This window comes from Eptesicus fuscus, chromosome 10, assembly GCF_027574615.1.
Source record: "Eptesicus fuscus isolate TK198812 chromosome 10, DD_ASM_mEF_20220401, whole genome shotgun sequence".
Classification (NCBI taxonomy): domain Eukaryota; kingdom Metazoa; phylum Chordata; class Mammalia; order Chiroptera; family Vespertilionidae; genus Eptesicus; species Eptesicus fuscus.
The window spans coordinates 58311353-58338760 of record NC_072482.1 but is presented as its reverse complement, the minus strand read 5'-3'; the positions used below and the strand labels follow the sequence as shown (position 1 = coordinate 58338760).

General features: G+C 44.1%; 1 protein-coding gene across 2 annotated transcripts; it reads right to left on the bottom strand.

Moving 5' to 3' along the window:
• Nucleotides 1-377: 377 nt before the first annotated feature.
• On the bottom strand, nt 378-22624 carry PRDM1 (PR/SET domain 1). 2 transcript variants are annotated; one of them, XM_008154939.3, is made up of 7 exons: nt 22526-22624; nt 20640-20882; nt 14028-14147; nt 10255-10507; nt 4300-5408; nt 3741-3869; nt 378-3375 (listed from the first exon to the last, which is right to left on the bottom strand). In XM_008154939.3, the coding sequence occupies exons 1-7, from the start codon at nt 22565-22567 to the stop codon at nt 2800-2802; spliced, it is 2472 nt and encodes an 823-aa protein (XP_008153161.2). In that variant the 5' UTR covers nt 22568-22624; the 3' UTR covers nt 378-2799. The 2 variants fall into 2 exon arrangements, with proteins under 2 accessions (XP_008153161.2, XP_008153095.1); XM_008154873.3 differs by lacking the exons at nt 14028-14147; nt 20640-20882; nt 22526-22624 and adding an exon at nt 10707-10715.
• Between the last annotated feature and the right edge of the window lie 4784 nt (nt 22625-27408).

The window sequence follows — 27408 nt, the reverse complement described above, 5'->3', positions numbered from 1 at the left end:
TCCCCCACCACCCCATGCCCATCAACAAAGTAAAACAAACAAAAATTGAATAAAAACAAACAAATCTTCCCCCATTTACTGGCTAATGCTTGAAAACTTTCCTTAAGAGAACACTGTTATAGCTCATAATTAAAGAAAAAGCTTACACCATTGAGTTGAGAGATATAACAGATCAACTCATCATGTCACTGCCACGTGCTGTCCCTGATGGAGATATGAGGGAATCCTTGCTGGGGGGGGGGGGGGGGGGGGGAGGATGGAATGGGAGAGACCAATGGTGTCACGTTCAAAATCTGTTCTAGGGCCCCGTTTGTAGCAGGGTGAAGATGTCGCTCACTGGCCCCTCACTCAAGACACTAGACAAGCATTGGTAGAGCATGAACATTTATATTTAATTTACATTTTGACAATTTGCACATAAATAACAATGTAAACCAGTAAGTAAACATAAGATAGTTTGTTGTCCTAGCAGAGTAAAAAGCCAGTAACTTTGGTCAGTTTTGACTTTGAGGGGGGAAAAAATAGAACCACTGCTGATTGTGGGCTCAACATTCACATGTAAGAGGCCTTGGAGGGAAAGTCAGACGCTACAGAGAAGCAGGAAGTCTCAAGCCACTGTGCAGGTCTCGGTAAAAACCCCACATATAAGCAAGCACAGAAGCGGGAAAAGAGGACAAAGGAGCGGTTGGAAACAGAAAGCATTTGGTGTCCATGTCAGCATGATGCTTTGGTTTACCTGTAGTTAAGGACAGCTTGTCGAATACTGATACATAATACACTGCCAGTTTTGCTCCTTATGGGAACAGATCAGTAAGGCTCTTGGGTTTCCCTGGATTATCCTAAACTTGTTCTCTTCTGCAGGTTGGCATTAGGTGCCATGAACAGAATGCTGCGTATATACATATAAGCCACATTGACTAGTGATACACATCAGCTATTTAGGAAGGAGGGAGAGGAAGAGAAAAAATTACAATAGTAAAGGAGTAATAATGGAATTTTTATTCCCATGAGTTGGGTGTGACCACATAATCATAATGTGGCAAAACAAAAATAAAGCCATCTTAGATTGTCCTTAACAGCAAAAAAGCGATCTCTCTTTTTCCCTGGTTGTTATGCGGTCCCCACCTTTGTACCAAGGTTTTAGGGTCTTTTACAAATAGTGTGGGGGGCCCAAGCTCATCAATATGATTGTGAGGTCATTGAGTGCTAAAGAAAGTCTCAGAAAGGGTTTTTTTTTTGTTTTGTTTTGTTTTTTTTGTTCTTTTCTTACCCTTAGGATAAGTAGGTTCTTTTACATGGTTTGGCTCACAATTTAAGTGGTTATAAATATGTTATATATACACGGTATAGTGGTATAAATAGATTTATAAATATACATCATTCTTTGCTACACCTTGAATGCCAACATGTAATCTTCGGGCTAAGCAGAGTTAAGAGATAGAATGGCCTTGTTCTAGCTTTCCGGAGAACACTTAAGTTTCGTCTGGAGTAGCAAATCATTAGATAAGCCCTCATTTCCTGCACGACTGGACACACTCAATGAGGTAATTGTTGTTGAACAACTTTGCAATGCCCTTTCATCTTCAATTAAATTAACCATAAAATGTAAAAACACAAATACTGAGGAAAATCGAAGTTTTACAGAAAGAATACAATTGATGTGTTGGGGATAGGAATGCTCATTACCCGCTTTGACCCTAAGACAACGAGAATACCCGTTTTTGTTTTTGTTTTTTTAAGTGTGGCCTGAGCCCATCTACCTCAAATCCTTCCTGGTGGAGCACCATGTTTGTGCAATTTTAACATGACAAAAAAAAACAAAAACCCAACAACAAAAACATCACCCAGACTCAAGCCCCTAACCCTCACACACACACAAAACCATCTGTGCTTTGGAAATGTTTCGCAGTGGTTTTAAACATGGCATTTTGTCTTCTTCACATTTTCAGATAATAAGGTGGGAATGCAAAAGTCATGGGGCCACTCTGAATGGTCGCATGACTGGGGGTGCGGCGACCCTGCTTTTTGGAGAGGGAGACAGGTTATCACCTTTCTAGTAACTCCGTGGCTAGGGGGAAAAGAACTCAACTATCTACATACACAAACAAGATTCCCTTTCTTGTTTATTCTACTGGAAGCTATTATCGGGTAATTCTGCACACATACCCCCAAGTTATACAATGCTGTTCAAATGACATGATCCTATGAATTAACACATCAACTGTCCATTTTTGGCAATACCAAAACCTCATATTCAAACCATTATTACAGAAGGAGGTTGACTGAAGTCATGTATTTGATCACTAAATCTTAGGTACTTTAACAGATGTGCAGAGATTGTTTACAAAGAATGGCCACAAGACAAACATATATAACATTTATACTCAAATTACAAGGAATTTTTCCAGTCATTGTAAACGTTTTTAATTATTGCTTTTTAAATGGTAAATTGTATAATAAATTATGAAGGATTAATATCATTGAAAAAATAATTATGGTAGGCAATAGTCTTAGCAATGGGAAGGCTATGCATATTCACACAAAATATTCAAAATACACAGGTTCAAATATATATATATATGGGTGTAAATAAGTATATATAATATGTATAATATATTGTCTTTGCTCATTTATGCCCTGAGATTTCAGTAACTCTGAAGCTCCTTCTTCAATTCCAGACAGGTGAGGGAGAGCTTTGCGGCCCTGGGTCTATGTACAAGGAATCTGCTACAGGCACCCTGACTCGCCAAGTCGTAAGTTAAGAAACAAAATTAAGACACTTTTTGTTTCCTGAAAATCTTAAGGATCCACTGATTCGACTGTTTCTTGTTTGACCTTGACAGGTCCCAGAGGTAGTGGGTTGCTGGGAGGCAACTTCATGAGGGACAGGTCTGATGACTCATAGAGGTTACACCCTGAGAGGAGTCCATTCCCCAGGTTTCTTTGCAAGGACACTTTCAGGCCAGTTTCTTCTCTCTCTTTCCTGACCACGGCCAGGATTTCCTTCTCCACCACAGAGGAGGTCACATCGATGTTGTCCTCCATGTCCTCGAGCCGGTCGGCATTGTCACTGATGTCAAACTTCTCGATTTCTTCGTTGATTCGAGTCAGCTCCTCCAAAGGCAGCCCCGTGGTTGGGGCCAGGGGACAGTTCCCCTTCAGATGGACCTTGAGGCTGCAGAGATGGATGTAGCTCTTGTGGCAATGGGCGCACTTGTGGGGCCGCTCCCGGGTGTGTAGGCGCTTGTGGAGTTTCAGGTGCACGAACTGGGTGAACTTGGCGGGGCACACCTTGCATTGGTAAGGTTTCTCTCCCGAGTGGAGTCGCAGGTGGGTCTTGAGATTGCTGGTGCTGCTGAACCGCTTGTGGCAAACCTGCAGTGCGGGGGGAGGGGAAGACCAGAAGATTAAGAGTTGCCAGCGGGAGGGGCAAGCTTACAGACCGATGCCCAGCAGCCCGGGAGGGGAGAAGCCTCCCTGTGGCACCGATGGTGTGGCATTAAGCAAACAGGGCGATGTGGCCACACTGCACACGAGGTGGTGTTTATTTCCCCTACCATTTTCCACCCACTGGGAGCTGGCTATGTCATCATCTACCTTGCAGCACCGGGGCTGCCAGCCCGTGCCAAGGCCGGGTTCGTGTGTTGGCTAATCTATGGGCTGCAGGGCCTGGGGAGGGCAACTCCTCAGATATTTCCTACAGAGGTCAAAAGTGCTACCACCCCCCAAAGACTGCCCACCTGGCATTCATGTGGCTTTTCTCCCGTGTGGACCAGGTAGTGTTTCTGCAGGTGGGCGAGCTGAGTGAAGCCTTTGTTGCAAGTCTGACATTTGAAAGGCCGTTCTCCACTGTGCACTCGGAGGTGGACCTGGGAAGAAGCCACATGTGTTAGCTGTGCTCTCAGTGGTCCGGAGGGCCCGGCATAGGTGATGCAGAGATCTTAAGAAAAGCATCGGGATAAAGTCTTACACAGAACAAATAAAGCCCCGAGGTTTTCAGAAGGCTTTGTTTTGGTTGAGCTGAAGGAACACAAGTTACAGGCCAGCAGGGGCTTTCAGCCCAAACCCCGTGTTTTTGTTATTCAGAAGAAACTCAGGAGAGGGGAAGTCACTCGTCCACAGCCACACGGAGCCAGAAGCGCCAAAAGCAAAGTCAAGCCCACATCAACTATTCCCGACCCGGGTCTCACGCTATTGAAAAGGAAATGGATAAGCTGTGGAAAGCGAGCTAAATACAAACATGCCCAACACAGGTACAGACACTAGCAGACAGGCAGACCGCTCTACTTGGAGGCCTACCTTCAGGTTTGAGAGCTGGCCAAAAGTCTTGGAGCAAACATTGCATTCGTACTTAATCTTGCCATTCTGCTTCTTGAGGGGGTAGGGGAGTGTCTTGTAGCCAGTCATGTTCCTTTTATTTTTTATGAGATTCATGGCCTCGTCACTGCTGGGGGCTGCCATCGCTGCTGAGGTAGCTTTGGGCTGCACCACGTGTTCCGCCGTGGCAGCTGTGCCCGCAGTGGGCGACCCGCTGGTGGGGCTGCACACCTTGTCCTTCATGCTGGCGGCGGCCCCGGTGAGGGAGAAGGCACTGCGGGGCGTGGGGACCAGCACCTCCCTGGGATGTTCCGGCTGCAGCAACCTCCGAGCTCCTTCCGAGGGCAGCGAGCTGGGCAGAGTGGCCGGGTTGAGCATGGGGTGAGGCAGGCTGCCCCCACCGAGGAGGTTACTGTAGACGGGGTACAGCCTGGGGAAGAGGCCGAAGTTGCTGATGCCGTTGATGCTGCCCATGGTGCTCAGGCCGTTGCAATTCATGCCGTAGGGGGGCAGAAGGAACTTGGGGTAGTGAGCATTGTAGGAGGGGATGAAGGAGGGCGGGAGGTGGTGGGGAGGCGCGTATCCAGGGTAAGCACCCAGGCCTTCGGGGCCGTAGGGCGCGTTCAAGTAGGGGTAGGAGTCCCGGTGGTCTTGAGGCCCGGGGGCCAGAGGCGACACGGTGTTCCCTGGGCTGCTGTGGGGACTGGAGCTTTTGAGGCTTTGGTCGGGGCTGCTTCTTGCGGAGGGACTGGGCGTCGTGGAGGACGGGATGGGGGAGTGGGGGATGTACGTCGGCCTCTCCATCCCGTAGGCCAGGGAAGCTTTCAAAAAGTCTTCCGGGAGAGGGGCCCGGATCGGGTACACGACCCGGGGGTAGAAGGGCATTTCGGGGCTCCCGTTCCTTCTGAAGTCGCCCGTGTCCTTTTCTGAAGTGAGGGGTGAAATGTTCGAACGGTACAAGTCCTTTCCTTTGGAGGGGTGGGAGTCCAATTTCAGGATTTCTTTCACGCTGTACTCTCTCTTTGGGGCGCTCTTGGGGCAAAGGTCATTCCTCTCAGTGCTCTGCTGCTTTGGGTGGCTCTGTGCTTGTGCTGAAACAGAGAAGAAAGGACGGTTACTCAGAGGGGTACAGAGAGCTGAAGTGAGATGGCCCAGGTGGCTCTCTCCCTGAGAAAAGCTGAGCGCCAGCTGGGCCACGAGCGAGGCACCTGGTTTCTCAACGCCTCTCCTTCTCGAGGGCCGGCTCAGCGGGGCCCCGGCGGCTTCGGTCGCTGGAGCGAAGCGCGCCCTGTAGGTTACTCTGTTTCCACTGACAGAAAACACCCCCTTATTATGGAAAAGTGCTGCTCAGGCCAGCACAGGAGAGCCTCCATTAAAACGGGGTGGAAAAACACTGGGGTGGGGGATGTCACAGATTAATAAATGCCGTTCTGAGAAAGTCAGCACACCCTGCGAACTAGATGTGAAAGATTAAGACTCATTTCAAGTAATAAGCAGTCATCAATTTTCACCTGCGTTCTCGTTTAATACGAAATTTGATAAAACCCCGCACAAAACTGTCTCTGCCAAGTAGACAGATTAGAAACACAGATGCCACCCCTTCCCCTCGATTTGCTGACGACACAAGAATTTCACCCCGGCTCTGCCTGGTCTGCCCAGGCTCCCGGCGACGCTGTCCCCTGGAATCACAAGGCACGACACGGTCCTCTCTGCCAAACCACAACAGGCACTTCCCGAGCCAGTCCAATTACTTAGAGCACCAAAGAAAACAGGCAGCCGAGATGAAAGCCTTATTCCCAAAGACGGCAGGCACACTGCGACTCGGTAAATATACTATTTAGGAACAGCGGCCACGAGGAGGACACTTCCAGCCTCCCCCGGCCCTCGCCAGCCCTGCCTCCAAACACACAGTGCCTTCAGGAAAGCACCAGTCCGAGCAGGGAAACCAAAAATTCCCTGCTCAGCCCGCCCTGGAAAGCAAAAGTAAAACACATGCTCCTGAGCTGGAGCTCAGGTTCTTGGAGGGCAGCCACTCCAGCGTGAACACCTGCCGCAGCAGCGGCAGCAGACTGAAGGCATCAGCCACGACAGGCAGGAGAGCCGGTGGGGATCAGGCTGAGGCCTCCGTAAAGTATCATTCATCATCTTTTTTTTTTTTTTTTTAAAGTCCCTGTTTGATTTAACTGAGAAGGAACTCCAGGCTTGACATCCGATAGGTCTAGAAATGAGCTCTGTGGAACTCCAGATTCTGAGCTCTTCAAATCCATTCTCTAGGTTGACAGGCTGGAGGGATTCGATTCCCGCCTGAGAGCCCCTCGGAGAATGTTATCTGCTGCTGGCTGTTATCAGTTACTCCCGGGTGAGCCAGCGGCCCCAGAATAAACACAGCCGAGACACTATCGGGGAAGATGCTGATGGGGGCAGTGATGGAAAGCTTGTTGGGGGAGAGGGATTTCTGAAGCCACTAAACCAAAATAAATATCCCCTTATCAGGCCAATATCGATCTTTCAGTGAGGCCCAGCAGGCAGGAAGTTCAAATTGTCACTTTTGTTTTTTAAAGCCTAAATGGTAAAGGAAGGTAGACAACGGAGTTGGAAAACTGATAGGCAAGACATGTATCTCTCAGCCACAGGAAGGAATTTTAGGCCGGCTGAAAAAGAGCGACTCAGAGCATCCCCATAGGCCCATGTTAACAAAAAACGTCATCCTAATAAGATGAAATACAGACACTTCACCATCATCCTTTTCTGCCATTTTTACGTGGCAAATTATATATCTAAGTCTCTTACTTTTTCCAGTAGCTTCAATACTCCTTCAAGTCTAAAATTCAATAAATTAAAGCGAAAGCAAAACGTTTAGTCCAACCACAGCCTTGTTCTTCCTATTTAGTTAGGTGTTCTTACTAAGCGCTTCAACAATCCGTTTATTAAACTGAAAAAAAGCTAATGATTCGGCCAACAAACAAGAAAGTTGTAATTCATCATTTTCTAGGTAAAATATTTAACAGTGTCCGGCATATAGTAAATCCGCGATAAATGTTTGCCATCTCTCATGCCTTTCTAAAAACAAATTTACGTCTTGTTCCAAAACAATATCCAGAGGGAACGTAGCTACCCTTCCTGAGGAGTTGTGAGGTGGACAGCATGCCATCCACAGAAGGTACATTTTTAAAATCATCCTTAGCAGCTGAGTAATCAGGGGAGCTGGTGTCATTTCTGAATCTCCCACTCAGCAGCAGCTTGAGTTAACATGAAAAGGAAAATCAAGATGTGTTTTTGTTCTTAAATCTTACATGGCTGTAGGCGGACAGAGTCATTTCAAGAGTGAACTGCTTCTGAAGGCTCTGAATGGCTTAATTATGCCGACTCACATTTTCGATCTATAATAAGAACCCCCAAGACTACAAGAAAGAACCTAGAAGTTCTGCAATAGGCAAAACAAAGTCTGTTTTCAACTGAAACTGAGAAAGCAGATGAACATTTAGAAGTCTATAATTTGGTCAACTGTTTTCTAGATGGGTTAGTAAGATAGATAGAAAAAAATACCAAAAAAAACTTGAAAGGGGTAGGAGTTAAACTTAATAGTTCCGACTCCTTTTCTTTTGTTTTTTTAAAAAATGCCAATTTGTGATTTCTGAATACTTATTTTTCTTGACCTCAGTTTGCATCAAATCTCTTCTCCTCAACACTCTACCAGTTGAGCCATCACTGGCACTTAAAGCCCTCATGGGGATTCTGGCATGGACCTTTTTTGTGCTTGATGCATGGAAACCCAACACAACTCACTTGCAGACACAATCTACCTGTTAGGCCTGATGAAATAGTGGAAATTTTCCTGATCAGTCTCAGTCATCAGTTACCACGCCTAAGACAACTGGTTTCACAATCGGCAGTAGGAGTCTTGGCCTAATGTGACTAGTATTGTTACCTCTCATTCTCTACTATGAATACTGGACAATAACAGGGAACTTGGGAATGTTAGACCACCATTTAGGAAAAAATTTCTGCATAAACAATAAGGGATATTTTTGGGGGAAGAAAGGTGTCATTTCACAGTACACATGAATGTTGCTTCTGAACACAAAGGATATGCCCCTGAGTCTTAAAATACTGTGCAAAACTTTTCATTGGGGGATAAAAATGCAAGACCTTAAAAACCTTTCTTTGATTGGCAGAGAGTGAGGGAGGTATGCAAAAAGGTTCTTTTGTGGTTGGTACAAAATCACTGGGATGCATCACCTCACATGGAGTCACTGTTTAAAAAGAAGAAATCAAGGTATTTCTCTGAACCCATGAATAATTAAGCCCAAGGACTGTAAGAAGACCCCCCCAAAGGAAGTGACTTGCTATGCTGAGAAAGTTAGGAGGAGATTGCCTATCTTCCCATGAGATGCCCTGCTGGAATATAAGTTGTCTTTTACAACCAGGCTCTGAGTACTAGGCCTGGCACATACAGATGGTGAAAAAGCTGAATAGCTCCTTAGATGCTTGGCTCTGGGACATGACAGCGATTCTTGGGAGCAATGAAGGGAAATGAGAGAAAAGAATGGCCACCTTTGCCTAGGACCTGATTATATCCATCATGCTCATGTTGGAAGCTAGTTTATTTCCAAACATTCTAAGACCTCATCATGAAGCTCAAGGTGCACTGTGTGTGTGCGTGGGCACGTGTGTATCAATGGGCCACAGACCCAAGCCTGTGAGGAGGAGATCCATAATCTTTTATATTCCCCGTTTTCCAGAAATCTATAAATAGTATTGAGATCATAAAGAAATGACGTAGACACTGTGGATGAGCACTAAATAGCTACAGAGTTGGGAATATACCTGACTAGGATAAGTTGGTCCTAGAGCTGAAGTAAAAAATTCTAATTTATGCTAATATTATTATTCTGAAAGTCTCAACGATGAAAGTGTGAACTAAAACAATTTAGCCTTCATATAAAGCAAAAGGGAAACCATATCAATGATTGATGAATCTGGGTAAAGTGTATCTGGGAATTCTTTGTACTATTCTTGCAACTCCCCCTTAAGTTTGAAATGATGTCAAAACCACAGGTTACAAAAATATCAGCATTTAGATGCTGAAACTTTTAAACAAAAAGGTTTACAATTTTACTTTAAAAATTTAAACTTAATTTAAGAAACTGCTTTATTACATAGCAGTGTAACTGAGAACACACAAGCATAGTTACAACAGGTTAGAATGTGATGGTAATTCTTAAATCATTCATAGAGGTCACCTGATAAGGACTAAAATGAAAGTAGACCTTTGCAGAGAGGGAAGGACAACCACTTCCACCAAATAAAAAAGTAGAGGCTTATAAATCTAAGGAATTGAGAATTGGTTACGATAAAGTGATAAGTGGCTACTTTAATACTGACCAGTTGATCAGATAAAAGAAGGAAGCTAAAATATAAAATCTTGTTATTCATTTAGAATAATATTTGAAAAATTACAGCTGCGAGTTTTTCTAGAACCGATCTCATATGTTCCACATCCGACCATAACTTAATAACCAAATGGGCATCTCTACAAGATTTCAATGCATATTTTAAGCACCAACAAATTACCACAAACAAGGGGCGGGGTGTGTGTGTGTGTGGGGGGGGGGCGCGCTTTTCCCTGCCAAGCCAGCCTGTCAGAACCAATCTCTATCTTACTCCCCCCTGCCCCCTTTTGGATAGATTAGAATTGGACATACATTTCTTCTTGTGACTTTCTGAATTAAACACTCAAAGTAGCTCTTAATATTTTTTTCAAATGATCAAGTTTTATAATAGGAACTAGGCACTAAAAGTCACCCCTCCCCTCCTTCCGAGGGCCTGGTTTAAGCCACCCACTTGGCCTTATAATTAAACAACATGTTATTAGCTCAGAGGAGCAGAACTGACAGGACTGGCATTTCACATTTTGTTGTTCTGTAATCCACTTACTGAGATTCATCACTGTCAGCTCTCCAGGGTAAGGGTAGTGCAGCCTTTCTGCAAAGTCCCGACAATACCACACAAGCAGCTCCTGGTTGGCAGGAATGGGCTTAATGGTGTAGAAGTAGATGTTCATCCCATTCTGGCACGCAGCCAGGTTCTGCTCTCGGGCAGAGTGCGCCGGATTCACGTAGCGCATCCAGTTGCTCTTCTCCTCGTTAAAGCCATCGATGAAGTGGTGCAGCTCCCCTCTGGAGTAGATCTGTCCGAAAGAGAAGACAGACGGGTTGAAGAGAGAGTCAGTCAGCCCCCGGCACCTCTTAAGAATCAACACAGCAAGCACCCGTGTGACGTCTGGTCCCCTATCGCCTAGCTAGAAAAAGAACCAAATCAGTTTGGCCCGAGCAGTCTTGAATCGGCCGAAATAAGGGCAGAAACAGGTCAGGCACACTGTCAGTTACCTTTTCCATCTCGGTTTTACCGTCTTTTCACGTGTGTGTGGGGGGAAATAACAAAAGGGTGAAACACAGCATTTCATTTAAGGAGCCGCCTCGGGTGAATGAAAACAGCCGAGTCCTACTTTTGCCACAGCAGCGAATGGCAAGTGGGTGATGCTACAAACTTGAATTCCGATGATGCTGACTTTTAATGCTTTGAGTCACTGTGTAGAAGACGAGCTGACTGAGTACGTCAAACCGAGTCTCTCCACTTTTTCTATGGCCTCTGTACTTGCCATTTCCTACACCCCCGCCCAAGGCTTAAACTATGCAAACATCCTCCACCCCCAAGCCTCGGAGTCCAGAAGTAACACTTGTTCGTATAAATACTTGGAACCTTGCCTTTTTGTGGAAGCACTGGGTGGGGCAAAGGTGAACTTCACCTGGCATAACAAAGTGAAGACTGGGACAGGAGCCAGAATCTGACAGTCTACCAAGGAGTCACTTTTCCTCTTGATAAACATGTTCAGCCTTGCCAAAGGAGGGGAGAGGGAACCCTCTTATCTGTGAGGAGGCTGGCTGAACCGCCACTCACAGAGCCACAGGCATGTGTTTTTGGGAAAAGAACAGGAAGACACCATGTCGTTCTTTAAAGGCAACGCATAAAGCAGATTTCAAAGTTTGCCTTGTAGTAACACTACTTCTGTTTAACAGATGCACACAGGTCCCTCGGGGGCGGGGGGGGGGGGGGAAGGCAGAGGTAAGAACAGGAAAAAATCAAAATATACGTTCTTACTGAAACTGCTCCATAATGAAACGCCTTACCCTTCCACAGAAAGTTTCTCTCTCTCTCCCCCTCTTTTTAACATGTACCACACCTCTTCTTCAGACCTAAGACACTTCCTTACACATCTACAATCAATACCTGGTCATCTGCAACTTGTAGTCTCCAAGCAGTGGGGCCCGGCTCGTCCCGGAGAGCAGGTTACTGCTTTGTTCTTAGTCACATACTATGCGAGTCTATAAATTGATTCTGTATTTCGCTCAAACGTTATCAGAGATAAAAAGGAACTCTGTCCCTTTAACACGGGCAGTAAACACCAGAATCACTTTCTTTTAAGAGTAACTTCCTGTAAATTGTGAAGGGGGAAATACATGTGGCTTCATCAAAGCAGCTTGTGAGAGCGTTTGCGGTGTGTTTTGTTAAGAGAAAATGGAACAAGGCTGGGTGAATTCTGCTATCAAGAGGGGTTTTCAAGTTTGTTTACTCTGATGTGCAAACTTCCAGGAACATGGGGTTCCATCGCTCTTGCACTCTTCGTTGGGCGGAAACTGCTTTCTAAAGCTACGGGTATGTTGATTCCAGTCAGCCTTCCACGGACTACAATTTACTGTATCCTCATTTAAAGAAGAATTATTGATGCCATGAAGTCACACACAAACACACGCGCGCGAAAATATGCATACGTCAAATGAACACTGCTCCCTGTCACCTCACTACATTTCCATATATTATCAAGAAGATTAAAAAGTGCTGACTCATAGTACAGTTACAAGAAATGTCACTGGTTTCTCAACTTGAACATCCCTTCTCTTCTCTTTGACTGTGTAATTTGCATGAAACTTTTTTCTTTTCTCAAACAGATGTCCATATTCCTGCCAGCAAAATCAGGATGCTTTTAACAACATGTGGGGAGTTATCTCCTACTGCATCCTTTGTATGTGAAAGACTGATTCAAATGAATCCTCCCAAGGGCAGCATTTTAGTTACTTTTAGTGAATCGTGAATGATCGAGGGAACTGGGAGAGTGATAGGAGGTTCTTAGGTGTTTCTTGCCTTTGTCAAAATGACCAGGCATTAATAAGACTTATGCTAGATTCTCTTAATTCAGACCTAAGAATGCAGAATTACACACCTCTGTGTTTCATTTCTGAAAAGATTTTATTGGCAATACAGGCAAAAATGCACTAACATTTTGCCCATTATAACTCATGTATTCTAAGCATGAGAAAGTTGTGAGCACACAACTCTCAGAGCCCTCATTTGCTTGGAAAATAGAATACTACATTTCTAAAAACACAAAACTTCCTGGCTTTTGAAAAAATTTTGTTTGTTATGAACAGTTTCTGAATGATCCCCAAATATGTATTTTGTCAAGATACTTGTCTAAAAGGTAGAAGTGTTCTAGGTAAATACTGGCCAAAGTAATCCAATTGTTGTTGTTACCATGCAGCTGTTTCTGAAAATAATTCAAATAATGATTCCCCAATTGTTGTGTGCTTTTTATGCAAGTATATATAAAAATTTACTTTTAAATTTTGTACGAATATCTTTATTTTCTAATTGAGGAAATGAAATATCCTGCAGAGAGCTATGGGAAGATGAAAAGCAGCCCAATTTTTCCCCTGTTCACTCCAGAGTCTTTTTTTTTTTTTACTCAAGGATTTCATCTAATTAGTTCACCTCTGAGGTCCTTTCTAACCCTGATATTCCAAAGGAAATTGTATTGGCTAGAGTTTCAGACTGGATGTTATAGGAAGTTTATTATCTTGCATGATTGTAAGCATTTCCCCAAAGCTATGGATGTAATCTACATACTGGCAAATCTTGTGGTGCAGATGAATTTAATGTGTTTTTATTAATTTCAGAGAGAGGAAGGGAGAGGGAGATAGAAACACCAATGATGAGAGAGAATCATTGATTGGCTGCCTCCTGCACACTCCCCACTGGGGATCAAGCCCACAATCTGGGCATGTGCCCTGACCAGGAATCGAACCATGACCTCCTGGTTCATAGGTTGACGCTCAACCACTGAGCCATGACGGCCAGGGCTGGTGCAGATGAATTTAAACAGGACTAGTCCTGAAGTCCATCTCCATTTCCCTAGTGCTATCTTCTACCTAGCCTTCCTGAATGGCACTTTTTTTCAAGATTATTCATTTATAATTATTCTTCCACTCAATTAAAGTTAACTCAGCAAGAAATCAAGAAGAGGTGAAATCTAAGACTTGGTGACTCATTACTACTTCCTTGCAGAGAAATGCAAATGAGCCTACCCTTGAAGCAAGTAACAAACTGTTTCCTTTCTTCACAAAGCTCAATGAATTGCAAAAATTAAGATTCCCATATAGTCCATATCTCCACCCTAACCACCTATAACTGTTGTGTTTCTAGGGCCAAACATTCAGCCAGTTTCATCACACTTGCTTAGGATTCACTATGTCCATGGGGACCTGAATACCTGTGGGTAGTGAGGCCCAGTACAAGTTGAAAAAGGAAGTGACCCAGCAATTCTAGCTCTACTATTTTTTCTTAATGAAACTGGAAAAATTTTCCATACTTACCCGCCAAAAATATTTCCTGTTGGCATTCCTGGGAACTGTATCACTGGTGTAGATTTCACCTATTAGAGGTCCAAATCGTGTTCCCTTTGGTATATATTCTTTACTTACTACTCCAAGAACCTAAAGGAGGTAAAGCATATGAAACAATTACTTTGACTGCAATATATTAATCAATGTTTTTATTTTAATGAGTTGTCAAGTGGCAATGCAACCAACAATGACAAAATTATGATATGGCACCTACATAATTAACATCGTGCTTCACCTTAGGGGAAGACCATTTTTAAACTCCCAGATCATAAACAAATATTTAACCAAGCATTGAAATAGTCTAGAGGATTATTCTCCAGTGACTGAGGGTCTTTTATTTTTATGATTACTTTTTATATTAGAAGAACAGAGAGGTAGCCATTCTGCTTTAGAACGGGAATCAGATAATGCAGAATTAGATGGTCAAGGTTAGACCAATTCAGCCTGCTCCTAGTTTCCTATTTCTCCTCTCCCTCAAACCATAAACACAGTGTGCTTGAGGGGGAATAAAGTAGTTTTAACCTCAGAAACCAAATAATGCTCTTTGGTTGTTCCACAAAGGCCTAAGGAACCAGAAACCAAATACATTCTTTTTTTTTTTCTTCAACCCAGATGAGGGTGTTGCCTTCCCCCCGCCCCCCCTTTCATAGCTTGTAAGTTCTCTTTATAAGAAAGATCTTTCAAAGTGACTTTTGTTCTTGTCTAGCATCTTCTACTCAACAGTGGTCAAAGTCCTCCTTTGAAATGAAATTGATACTGAGGAGAGTTGTGGGTTCTGAGAGCCTCGGGTTCTAAGATCAGAGGAAGTGACCTTCTCAGACTGGATGTATCACACATTCTGACTTTGTAGGGTCTTACTAAAGAAACATGTTAACTATGCCAGTTCCTCCTTGATCGTAAATTTCTTTAAGGGGGGTGAAAAAAAAAGTCACCAACCATGAATCAGGAAGCAATTCATCACTATTGAAAAAACTCCTCTGTAAGTAGTCCTTTACAACATTTTGCAATTATAGTTTTGTTTTGGTTTTTATACACTCACTTTCCCATTTTTATTTTCTTCCCATACAATACAGTCTACAAGTTAGTTACTAAATACCATACTGAAATGGACCAAGAGGGGAGGGAAAAGACAGTATTTGTTTCTAGTTTTTCTTATCCCTGGTGGCTCCTGCTTAATTGTGTAACTGAAATGGAGGCCGAAATATGTAAATCAATAAATGTTCACAAAGGAATCTAAGATTTTAGTTATGATATGCAATGACACTTCATTAAATTGCATTAAGAGTTCAAACCTCTGTTTAAATGCATATAGAGTAGGCACACTCATAAGGTTCTTACCAGCCAATAATTTTTAAACTTATTTGAATTTTATTTATTTATTATTTTTAATATTTTTTATTATTCAATATATAAGCCAATGGAACATACAAAGACTGGAAAGACAGAAAAAAAATTTCTACCCTTAACACAAGTTGAAACAAGGTTGGTCAGCTAGAATGTTATTTTTGGTCATTTATGAATTTCTGGCAGACAGGTGAAAAAAGCAGATGTTCATTTCATCCTCTTCCTCTGCCTTCATTTACATCTTATCTGCCCTTTCAATAACAGTTTGTCATTATGGGTATTTGTTGGCAGTACAACTACTGGAGACAGGAGTACCTCAGAACAGTCTTGAGATAAAATATATACTAAAGCTTAAGTGGACTTACTTATTCAGAGGTTCATTGTTTATAATACATTATTGAACCTAATTAATTGGAAAAATTCATGGAATTGACTGCTATGACACGCAAACCATTTGGCATTCATGTTTGAGTGATTGTTCCATAACATTAAAATGACAAACAGGAAAAACAAATAATGTCATTTGTTGGTGAGCCAATAATTAGCAGTTGATATTTTCAACATATCCACTTTAAAGCAGTAATTTTAAGAAAGGTACTCAACTGGTTCATCAACTTCGTTTTAAATTATAGTCTCTTGCAGACAGTGTCTTAGGAGTCAGAGCTTGATTACCAACAAGGAGCATTGCATTGAGGTCAGGGTTTTTCTTCCGAATTGCCATTCTTTTTAACCCCGGGCCTCTTGGTTTTCAGATACCAATCTTACATTAAGAAAACACACAACATGTTCTTATGGACAAAGGCCACCTAGAGATTTAAGGAAGATATAAGCCACCCAATACCTCTTTGAGCAATATGGGCAAATCACTGGGGAAGCTATAAGACACTACTGGAGGTAACTCTTCCCATCTGTAACCTTACAAATGCCAGACAGCAGGCAAGACAGGAGAACAACTGGACAGAGGAAGGTGTGTGGGGGAAGAGAGATCTATGGAACCCCTAAGCGCCCAACAAATAAAAGAACCTCAATATTAGATTATCTTTACAAGTGGGACAGAATCTTAATATTTTAATTTCCTATAATACACAAAACTGTAGGATACAAATAAACTCATGTATGTAGATAGACACACAAGATCACAGAATTTTTAGGTGGGAAGGAATCGTGTAGCTAACATGCCATCTATATCCATGCTCAGTCCAGCACTCTAATACACAATAAAAACCTTCACCTCAAATCCATGTCTGAGACATACATTATTCAAAGAGGACATAACAGCTGCAACTCCTAAGATTACAGTACTCAGCCAGGTACCTAGGAAGGGGAATAGGAACTGAGTGTTTTTCTTAAATGGGAAGTGGAAGACTAGGCCACAGTCTGCCTCCCGCCCTGGAAAGATGCAGCCAGATGTGAAGCTTAGCCAACAACATTCCATCCTTGGAGCAAGCACAAAACACAGAGGAGCCTGGTGTGTGCCCTGGACCTTGCAGTGCTAAGACTTAAGAATGTGTTCACCTAGCTCAGGAAGGAAATGTCACTGGAACTGACCAGGGTCCTAAAGAATTTCTGCTGGGGACAGGCTGCTGTGCACCTTCCATAAACCTATCAGCGAGACCATGCTGGCCTCGACACTTCTTGACCCTAGAAGCTCTTCAATGTCATGGGTTATGTGTGGAGCCGACCCCTCTGCCAAATGAGCAGATCCCTCTCTGTCAGCGGCCCCAGTCACAGAACACGGAGGTCAGTGGCTACTAGACAAAATGAAGATTTCACAACGTAGGATGGATGGGGTGGGAGTGGGGGAGAAATAAAAATCTGATAGCAAGGAGAATGTAAGTTCTCTGTTTGTTGTTTAAAGCAATTCCTCCTTTAGGGAGTGTGTACACACACACACACACACACACACACATACACACACACTAGTGGGTTTTAACCAGAAACAGCATTCAGGTCTAAATGTGCTGTGAGCATCCTCAGCCCAGATGCCATTAAGATGATTTTAATTACTAGCTATCTCTCCCCTTCCTCACCCCCACCCCCATAAAATGCCTCATTCGATTACAATTATAAGGATTATCTGCAATGAGATGACTAGAACTGTTGTGGACCAAGACTTCGGCCGGTAATGCACCTCATTTTTAAAAAAAGGGGTGGAGCGAATGGAGATGTTTTTAGAAGGTTTCCTCCTTAATTATCTTTGTATTAAAGGAAATGTGGTAATGCCTCAGTACATGTCTCCCAAATAAAAGGCAGTAGGAAGAAAAGAGAATTGCACGTTATGGCAAGATACTTTTTACAGATGGCTTGAGTTAATAATGGACTTCAATCAAAGTGGACACTGAGCGAGTCCCCATCGTCCATCCGATGTTTATCACCACATGGCTTTGGGAGGTCAGACTCAGAGCCACAGCACTTCTAGAACGTGAGCAATTTCAGCACAGGCTACCACTTCTAAAATATAAATGTTTAAATGGACCTTTCTGTATTCAAATATTCATAGAAAATTATTTCAGGAGGACAAGGGGAAAATCCCCCTAAAAGAATAACCCATCAGTTAAAAAAGTTTAAACAGTTTTGAATACTATGTCTATATTTGGTTTGAGTTCTGGAAATAGGAAGTAAGAACAGCCTCATTTAAGATACAAAATGATTCTAAACCAAATCTAAAAATGAGGGTCAAGATCAGAAACACGGTTGTATGTTTTGTTTTTAAACCAAAAGAAAAAAAAAAAGGTGCTGACACATAGCACAAATTCATAATGAAAAATGGTCTTGCTAAAAAAAAAATCCCCAAGTATGTCAGCACAACAGTACATAATGTGGTATCTTCTGCTACTTAAATGAAAACATTTAAAGAAGGGCAAGTTAAATCAGTAAAATCAGTCAGATAAAAACTACATGTGGAAAGGCTTTTTTCGCCTATTTCCACAGCTTGTGGGACGGAAAGGACTAACTGAATAATGACAGTGTAAACAGCTCATCAGTCCTAAAGGTCTGTTTGAGAGACCTGGTTTGCAGCCAGCACGTCCTCAATGGCCCAATCCCACAGTCCTCCTGATTCACCACCTTAAGGGAGCTGTCCTTCCCCAAAGTTCAAAAAGGGAGAAACAGAAAAACAGGTACAAATTCCAGAGTAAGCTTCAGACAGCATCGCATTTAAGTTGGTTTCCTGGTTGCTTTCAAGATTAGGAACTGAAGATGTACTATTTTAGTCAAGTGTTTCAGTTACATAAAATACGGGAAAATAGAATAAGAGAGCCCTGATCTCTTATTAGGTTAGTGTCGAAGGACCCCCTTTAGGAATACAGGCACAGCATTTTTCTTTTTTCTGTTTGTGTGTGTGTGTTTTTTTTGGTGTGATCATACTGAAGTAGGGAGATAAGTGTTCAGAGGAGAAAAGGAAAAGCCAAACCAGCTTAATAAAGGATCGGTCTGAAATATGTTCAGACTAAAAATAAAGCCACAGTGACACCAAGAGGGGCCAGTGTAGCATAATCCAAGAGCACGGCTGGGGAAGTCAGAACTCTGCTCCTTCCAAGTCTCGGCTCTGGCTCTAACTATACACTTGGGCTAAGTGGCTATCTTTTCGAACCTTGGACCACATGATCGAAGGGCATTACTAAACGAAGCTATGATTTTAAGTCAAATGATGGAAAATGGAAAACTTCAGCTGAGCGCTGAACACTGTAGAATTAAAAGGCAAAGATCACCCACAGAATAGAAATTTATTTCAGTCTCATGGGCTGGACAGGGCAATACAGCACAAATGAACCCGGGAAGAGACCAACATTTGGTCAAATTTGAGATGGGGGAAAACACACTGCCGCTTGTAAAGGCATAGCCAAACCTTAAACACCCAAACAAGTCCTACACTGATTCCAGGGGCCACATAGTAAGAGACTTTCTGTTTATTGAGAACAGTGTTTCCTGCAGAAAGAGGTATAATGAAGGCTGATCTCTGGGGTTACATTTTTAGGAATGGTCACGTACTGCTACCATTTAAATTTTGTGTTTTTTTGTTTTTTTTTTTTTTTATAAAATCGGCCTCCACTCTCCCAGCAGAGAAAAGAAAAGATTGCTTTATGATGAAACTCAAAAGCAGAGTTGCTCTATTTAACTTTAGACGGCCGTGTCTCCCCCCTCACCAAAAACAGGGAACTGGGACACAAACAGGAAAGAGACAAAATATTTCCCAAACAGGCTCCCTGGATCCTTCCACCGCTGGGCCTTCGAGAAGGAAGAGAGCGATCTGCCATGGCTCCCATGAAGAGTCCCAATACTGAACTGCGGGTCCCTACAGCCAAGGGTCCCCTGTGCCCTGCTCCGTGGAGGCCAGCACAGAACTAACAGTGGCTTGAGGTCATGCTGGTGGTGGGAAGTCTGTTGAGCTGTCGATTCCTTCAACTCAGCCCAGTAGTGAGAGCAACTGCGGTGGCCGAATGCTCAAAACAAGAGGTGGTTCTGCAAGTTATTTCACAGCTACACCTCACGCCTCGCTGTCCTCGTTATATAAAAGGGTACCCACAAATCCTTTGCTCATTCCAAGTTGGGGTTTTCGGCCCCTTTGAAACAACAAAGCGTGTACCCACTTCAGAGGCCAGTTAAGGAATCGGCCTGGCAGTCCAGCCAGGGCCCCGGGCCGCCTCGGAGCCACAGGGGTGAGCGCTGAAGTCATCGGCACGGAGGACACTTTTACATGACCCTCTTCCCGGTTTATGCCATCACTTCAGTTCATAAACACCTCCAGGTTTTGAGAATAATTGCAGAAACCCAGCCAATAAAAGCTGGCTCGTTAAAAAGAATAAAGCCATCTAACGACCCAAAGGAGACAAAGGAAACATGACCAAGTTTTTTTTTTTTTTTCTTAGAAAAAGTTTTCTCCCTCAAAAGCTACTGTACACCTTGGGGGGGGGGGGGGGGACCGGGGCCAGCGAGCCCAGAGTGGCCGGCGGCTCCCTGACAATGTCGTCCACCCCGCGCTGCAGCTGAGCTTTGCCAAGACATGTCAAGCTGCCAAAAGGCTTAACTGTTTACTAATTAGTATGGAACCGTGGAGGGCTGGAGGAAGTGAGCCAGGACTGACTTAGGGAAAGAGAAAGCAATGAAAGAAGTGGGGTGAGTGATCAATTACTTCCAGGCACTGAGAGATCCCCCCACCGATAGAGGCGGCCCTCCAGGGCCACTCGGGAGCCCTGGCATCAGATGCCAATCTTCTTCAGCGACAAAGCAGCGACTTACCTCTCTGCTGTTTGCCGGGTATCTGAAAAGCAGATTCCTGGGTAAGGATGCCTCTGCCTGAACCGAAGTCCCTCCGTCGGCTCCAGAGTCCCAGGGGTGATCGTTCACGATGTAGGTACACTTCTCCTCAAACTCGGCCTCTGTCCACAGAGTCATATCCGCGTCCTCCATGTCCATTTTCATGGTCCCCTCTGCCAACCCTTGAAGCCTCACAGCGCTGCTGGAGTCACACTTCGGGGCAGCCTGGAAGAGAAGGGCAAGGCCTTTAATCCCCATTGTCCTGTGGCTCCTCCGGGAGGCTATGACTAATACAGTAGTCTGAAGACTTTAAAAGCAGATGCCGAGTGCTTGGTACAGTTGAGCAAGAGCCAAAAAAGCAGTATAAAGAAGACTGCCTTAAAGAAGCAGGGTTTTAGAATGCTGCTCAAAGTTTAAAAAAAAAATAAAAAATAGAAAGTGTGGCAACTTCATTGGGGGGGATAAAAAGAACCACCACCTCTGAACAATCCCCGGCTCTCCTTCTCACGGCAGAAAAATGTTGTGGGCGCTCAGTCCCGTGTCCCAGAACGCCTGGGGTCATGGCTGCCAGACCCTGGGCGCTGTGGAAAAGCTGCCTCAGAAGACTGTCACAAACAAGGAGAGGAAGAGGAAGGCGCTCCGTCTGCCTGTGAATGAAGCTAAAAATGGAAAGCGCGTGTGCTGCAGGAGCGGAACCCAGCCTGCCTTTTCCAAATGGGGAAGACTGAACTTTCCCACCAGCTCCCAGCGCAAAACAACTTTCAAAACAACTGCCCCCCCCCCTGCCCCCCTCTGCAGAGGGATCTCTTTTATCCTCTCAAGTCTGGAAAGGATTGCATCCTGCCAGCATCACCGAGGTGCAGGCTTTCAGAAATTGTTTGGACCACAGGAAAAGAGGAGGGAAGATGGGTGAGGGGTTCAAACGCCGCCCCACAGTGCCTTTAAGACTGGTGGGCACCCCACGCCGAGTGGAAAAGCAAAAAACAAAACAGAAAACTGTTCAATAGAATTCCCGGGAGAGAATTCCTTCAGGAGCCCTCAGCTACAAATAGCACTTTCCATTTAAATCTGAAAGTGTACAAATTCCCAGAAGTCACTGATGTGCTACAGTTTACTGTAACTAAAGTTATAACAAATAGAGGAGACACGGAGCACTCGCCCTGCTTCCCACTTAGAAATGGACAAGGAGATTCCCGAAAGTGTCTCCTCGCCCGCAGATAGTGTTTTCAGAGAGAGAGAGAGAGAGAGAGAGAGAGAGAGAGAGAGAGAGAGAGAGAGAGAGAGAGAAGGTACACAGCTTCTGCGATGTTTTCCCACATACACATGCTTGATAAAAAGTAGGAACATGCGTCTCACTTCCATGTAAGAGCCTGTCCCCCTTAGCATGTACACGTAACTCCCGGTAAGTCCTTCAGGGTGGCTTCCACATTCTATCTCCTTAAGCATGATGCTTAAAAAAAAAAAAAGAAAAAGAAAAGAAAAGCCAGATGCAAAGTTGTCCTCCCCTCAGTTACGATTTAAACACTCCTGCTTATTTTTATGGAGTTGCAACTTGCACCGTCATGATGCCAAATACGTGTTAAAAATAAAACAACATTTAAAAAAGGAAGCCCACCCGGGATCGTGACTTTGTTTTGACGATGGGACTGGGCAGAAGCCACTGCTGAAATTTCAGTGAGTTGACAGTGACGCCTGGAACTGAAAGGGTTAATGATTCATAAGGAAAAAGCCTTATAAATAAATGTTTGACAGTTCTAAGTGCCTTAAAGCAGAAGCCTTTCTGGTTTCTACTGCGACGAGAGCAAAAAAAAAAAAAAAAAAGTTTTCAGATCAATTTCAGATTTACAGAGAAGATCCGAGCTCCTTACCAAGGTCGTACCCACGCGTTTTTCCAAGCAAATATCCAACATCGGAGACAAGTGCCGCTCATCTCTACACAGTCCACATTTTCCCCGCGTCCCCTCGCGGCGCGGGCTGGAGACGGACGCGCACCGCGGCGGTTCCCTCCCGATCACGTCCTCCGGGCGCCCGCGTCCCGGCTCTGGGCGGCGGACAGGTGCTGCGCGCTGCCCTCCTCCGCGAGCACTGGAGGGCCGAGTGTCGCCGCAGCACTTTCAGTCTGTGTTAACCGGCGCGGCGGCTCTCCCCTCCCAGCTGCAGATTTCCCATTTGTCTGATTGACTCAACACCAGCGCCTGAAGTGGGGGGCGTGGCCTCACCTGCACCGGCGCGGCCTGGCCCGGCCCCGCGCTTTCCCCCATCCAGAGCCTCCTCGGTTCGCCTGCGATTTCAACATTCATCCTTCTTCCCTTTGAAGGCACTCACCCTCAGCGTTTACTCGGGCTGTTATTGTATTCTAAATATTCCAGCCCGCCCTCCTTCCTGCTGAGGCTTTTTCGGGGGCGGGGGAGGGGAGGGGGTGGGGAGGTGGGGGTGCACGCACATTTCTTAAATTAAGGGAAACCTAAAAATTACCTAAAAATTTTGTAGTTCCTCGGCTCAAATCCAGTTACAGATTACATGAAACTTATTTGGAAAGAGCAAGTGAAATTATTTATTTTTTTAATCCAATGTAATAAAAGGTTGCTGTCTAGTCCTCAAGCTATTACCTATGAAAACACACACACACACACACACACACACACACACACACCTGTAACCTTCCATTTCTCCTGCTAACTAAAATGCATTCAAATCTGGCAGAGCTAACTTCCCCTTTTCAATTATTTAGTAAATTGGGAAATAGGAAAAAGTCACCATCCTACAGATTAACGTGCTTTCGCCTTTTCTCTCCCCCCCAAAACCCACAGCCAGACTTCTGAGAAGTGTGTAAGCATGTAGTGTATTAATCGTTTCCCAGTTAAAGGGAATGTTGAACAGGTCATTCCAAGTGGAGGGCAGACAGAGGCAGTAATTAGTGGGGCTCATTCGGAGCCCTGTCGTTCGGAGCCCGGCTTTTCCTCCAGCCCCAGTCAGTCCTTAGTTGAAGGAAGGACATCCTGTGATGATGGCATACAATGTCCTGTTTGTTTATTATTAAGAGCGTAGACCTTGCATTCCTGCTTCTCATTACAAAACAAACCAGATGCTTTACTTCCTTCCATGGTCTTGTGCCTTCAGCAAGGAATCCTCTAATTCAGAGGAACAATGATGCATAGGGTCCGTTTACAGCAGGCACCCCTTCGCAATGACTGCGGAGATCACTGACACAAGTCTCCCACTTTTCCTGCTTGCCTCATAAAGGTGGTTGTTTTGAAAACCATCTCTCCTTCCACCTTTGGCTGCAATGTCTTTTCTTTATTTTAAATACACGTGTGCCTACACACCCACATCTCAACGCGCACACACACACACACACACACACCCACGTACACACACCCAGTCTCAACATAATAATACCAACTTAGTCATACAATGAAGTGGACATCTGAGTATTTGTTTACAGGAAGAAGCAAAACAAAATCCCAACTCAATCATAAAAATATTGTCTGTTTATCTTTAAAATTTCTTTTCTCCTTTTCAGGATGCTTTTCTAGAATTTTTTTTTTTTTTGGGGGGGTGGGTGGGTGGCAAGTCAAAGATTATGTGCCAGGAAATGTTTTTTTTTTGTGTGTGTCTAAAATCCTTCCACAACCTCTGTAGTACAGAATAATTAAATTCCCACTAGGGGACATAAGTAACACACACTCTGCTTACAGCCTGGTGGCCTGTTGTTGCACATTGTGCCAGAGGGGACGCTAGCACCAAGAGGAAACAGGACTTTTAGTTGGCAGATGTCTAAAACGGAATGAACCATTCCTAAGAGTTCTCAGAAAGCTCCAAGATGATTATTAAACAAGAGAAATCCAGCCTTCTTGAGAGGGTTTACGAACTGATGCTGAGTCAGCGCCACAATGGACAGAAAAACAATGTAGTCATACTGAAGGCCGGCCTGCTGTTCAGTCTCGCCTGCAGATGTTCCAGAGGACCTCACTTCCCTTTCAGAATCAAACTCTGCTCTTAGGCCACATATACCATGCAAGTCCTGGTGAGTCAACCAGGATGGAGTAAGGGAATAGGCAAAAAAGTTGGATATTTGAGGTGGGAAGAGGCTATTTTAAGCCAAATATTTACTTTAATGACTGGAAGATGCCAGTGAATCAACTCACTGTTAATTAATATCAGCCTGCACTCACCTTCAGAGGTGGTGAAATGGGCTTGAGTCTAAGGAGGACGCAAACTTCAAATACCAGTGTGGGGCTTAGCCAGGCAACCCTAAAATTAGTTCCAGGTGTTCCAGCTGAACTGGCGAAGGCACGAGTGGAACCTTAAGGAAAGTAAATTTGGAGACACAGAGTGTTGGATTATAAAATTCTTCAAATCTTTGCTTCTTGTCTAAAATAATACAAAAAAAAAACAAAAAAAACACAACTACCACATACCCCTAAACCAAACCATTTTAAAATTGCAATTATAGCAGTCAGGGATAGGCAATAATATAAATTTAAATGAAACATGCCAAAAGGGAAGAAGACATGAAGGAAAAAAAGCCTCCCCCATAATTAGAAAAAGCATGTTCATATAGTCATATGTAGGTACTGTCCAGCACAAAATAGTTAAAGGGGAAGGAAAGGGGGTGACCTTCTGAACTTCACTCAACCCTTCTAGAAGGCCCAAGCATCACATGTAGAATGCTGACGAAAGCAGGGCGATGCTGGCATTGGCACAGCTGTGCAGACAGGGCTATCTGAGGTTGCCACTGTCTGAAATCTCAAGTCTCAAAATGTTTGTTTCCTACTAATAATTTGGCGCATTTTTAAGTCACTATATTATTTCCCGCCCTGTTAAAACACCGGGGGGAAAAAAACCAACCTCAGTTACTTTTATTAATCAGCATTTCTCAGGCAGAGTTCTCTCGTTAAGCAAACCAAGAAGGATCTAAATAGCTGGCTCTCCGAAACCCCCATCTGTTCCCTTTGATGGTATCATCACGGCGGCTCAACAAAACCTGTTACCCAGTTTCAGCTACTGGTCCCGGCCCAGTCCTTGGGTGGGTTGGGAATTGCAATGTAAGGGGCAGACGACTGGAGGAGAAGACTATTGTAGAAAGAAAGGAGATTGAAGACCAGATCTGGAGACCTGACTTCAGTTGGGGGGAAAAAGATTATTTTTTTCTCTTTTTCCTAAGGAAAGTAAAAGATGGGATGAAATGTGCCTGAGATGAAACGTGTTTTCATTTTCTAATTCAACTCCTGCTTTAACCAAACAAGGTCAATGACAGACTAACCACATCAAGAGAACACCCCCCACCCTCTTCTCCCCACTCCCTACCCACCCACCCACCCTCACCCCCCACGCCCATTTCCCACTTCCTGTAAGTTAGGCATCTTCATGCTGGTAAACATTTGGGGACCAACTGCAAGCCCGGGCTCTCGGAGAGGGGCACCGCGGCTTTGAAGCGCTCCCACATGTCTCAAAGCCAGGCTGAGAACTAGAGGGACACTTGCTGTTTAAACGTTCACAGCCTTTTGAACTCGAATCCTTGGGCCCGGCTTCCTGGCAGCCTTCCTTTTCTAACGCCGGACAAGAAGAGCGAGTATGTGTGAGTGAGAGAGAATGTATGTATGACACATGCTATGTTACAATGCAGCGTGTGTGTCATTGGTATGATATGTGTATGATGTTTCAGTGTGTTGCATCAATTTAAAAATAGCACAAGGCTTCCTTCTGGTGACATAGCTCACCGCCCAGCACTTCTGACATACACCTTCAGGGCCTAAGCCTCGGGAAGATCCTAGGGGGCTGTGGACATTTTGAAATGAGGTCGGTGTTTTGACTTCCTAAATAAGAGAAACAAAAACTAAATGCATTAAAGAATCCAAGTTGAGCTTCCTCCCCTTCTCTAGGAAACAAGATCTTGTAACTGCTGTCCAGAGGACTTTGTAAGACCCACACAATGTCTGAGGTCCCACTGTTTACCAGACCACCTGTTATCATCACACCTAAGTGTCTTTTTTTAGCCCTCTCTTCAGACAGGCAGTTGTGTTTTTATCGAATCATTTACACATTTTTAAATTGAACTGAGTTTGACATTCACTAACTTAGTAAGAATTATAATCATTTCCATATAAAGTATGGGGAAACCAAGATAGGTTTCCAGTATTTGTTTCTCTTCCTAATTATGTTTTTATTTTAGTGAATATTCAGAGAAAAGAGGGATTTAAATTTCTGAAAAGGCTGTGGGGAAGGACACGGGAAGGCAGATTATTTCTGAACCCAGAAAACATTTCCTAATGATACACTGGTGGGAAAAGGACTAAAACGAAACTAACCAACAGAAGGCAAACTATGGACTGTACGTGATAGGGAAAGAGAGCAGAAGGAAAGGTGTACATTCTGAAACTCAGCTGTCTCTTCCCCCTTCTCTTCATTTAGGGAAGAGGAAGAGTAGCTTTCACACAACAGAAGGAAGACGTGGGGCGAATGTTTGTTTCTCTCACCTTTCGGTGGGAGGAGAGGCCACACTGAAGGAGGGGAGGACTCAAGGTGGACATGAAGAGGGAGGTTATAGATAGGAGCACTTTACTAGAGTAAGATGAAAGACGAGCAAGTTGGCTTAAAAACAAAGGTGACCCTGGCCAAGTTGCTCAGTTGGTTAGACTTAGAGCATCATCCTGATCTGCCAAGGTTGTGGGTTCGATCCCTGGTCAGGGCACATACAAGAATCAACCATGAATGCATAAATAAGTGAAACAACAAATCTATGTTTCAA

What these genes read in the sequence shown, in the direction of transcription:
- PRDM1 (XM_008154939.3), bottom strand. Translation starts at nt 22,567, where the DNA reads ATGTTGGATATTTGCTTGGAAAAACGCGTGGGTACGACCTTG. An exon ending in AACGCGTGGGTACGACCTTG is followed by an intron (nt 20,883 to 22,525) that starts GTAAGGAGCTCG and finishes CTTCTCTTCCAG; the next exon opens with GCTGCCCCGAAGTGTGACTC. An exon ending in ACCCGGCAAACAGCAGAGAG is followed by an intron (nt 14,148 to 20,639) that starts GTAAGTCGCTGC and finishes TACCTCCTTTAG; the next exon opens with GTTCTTGGAGTAGTAAGTAA.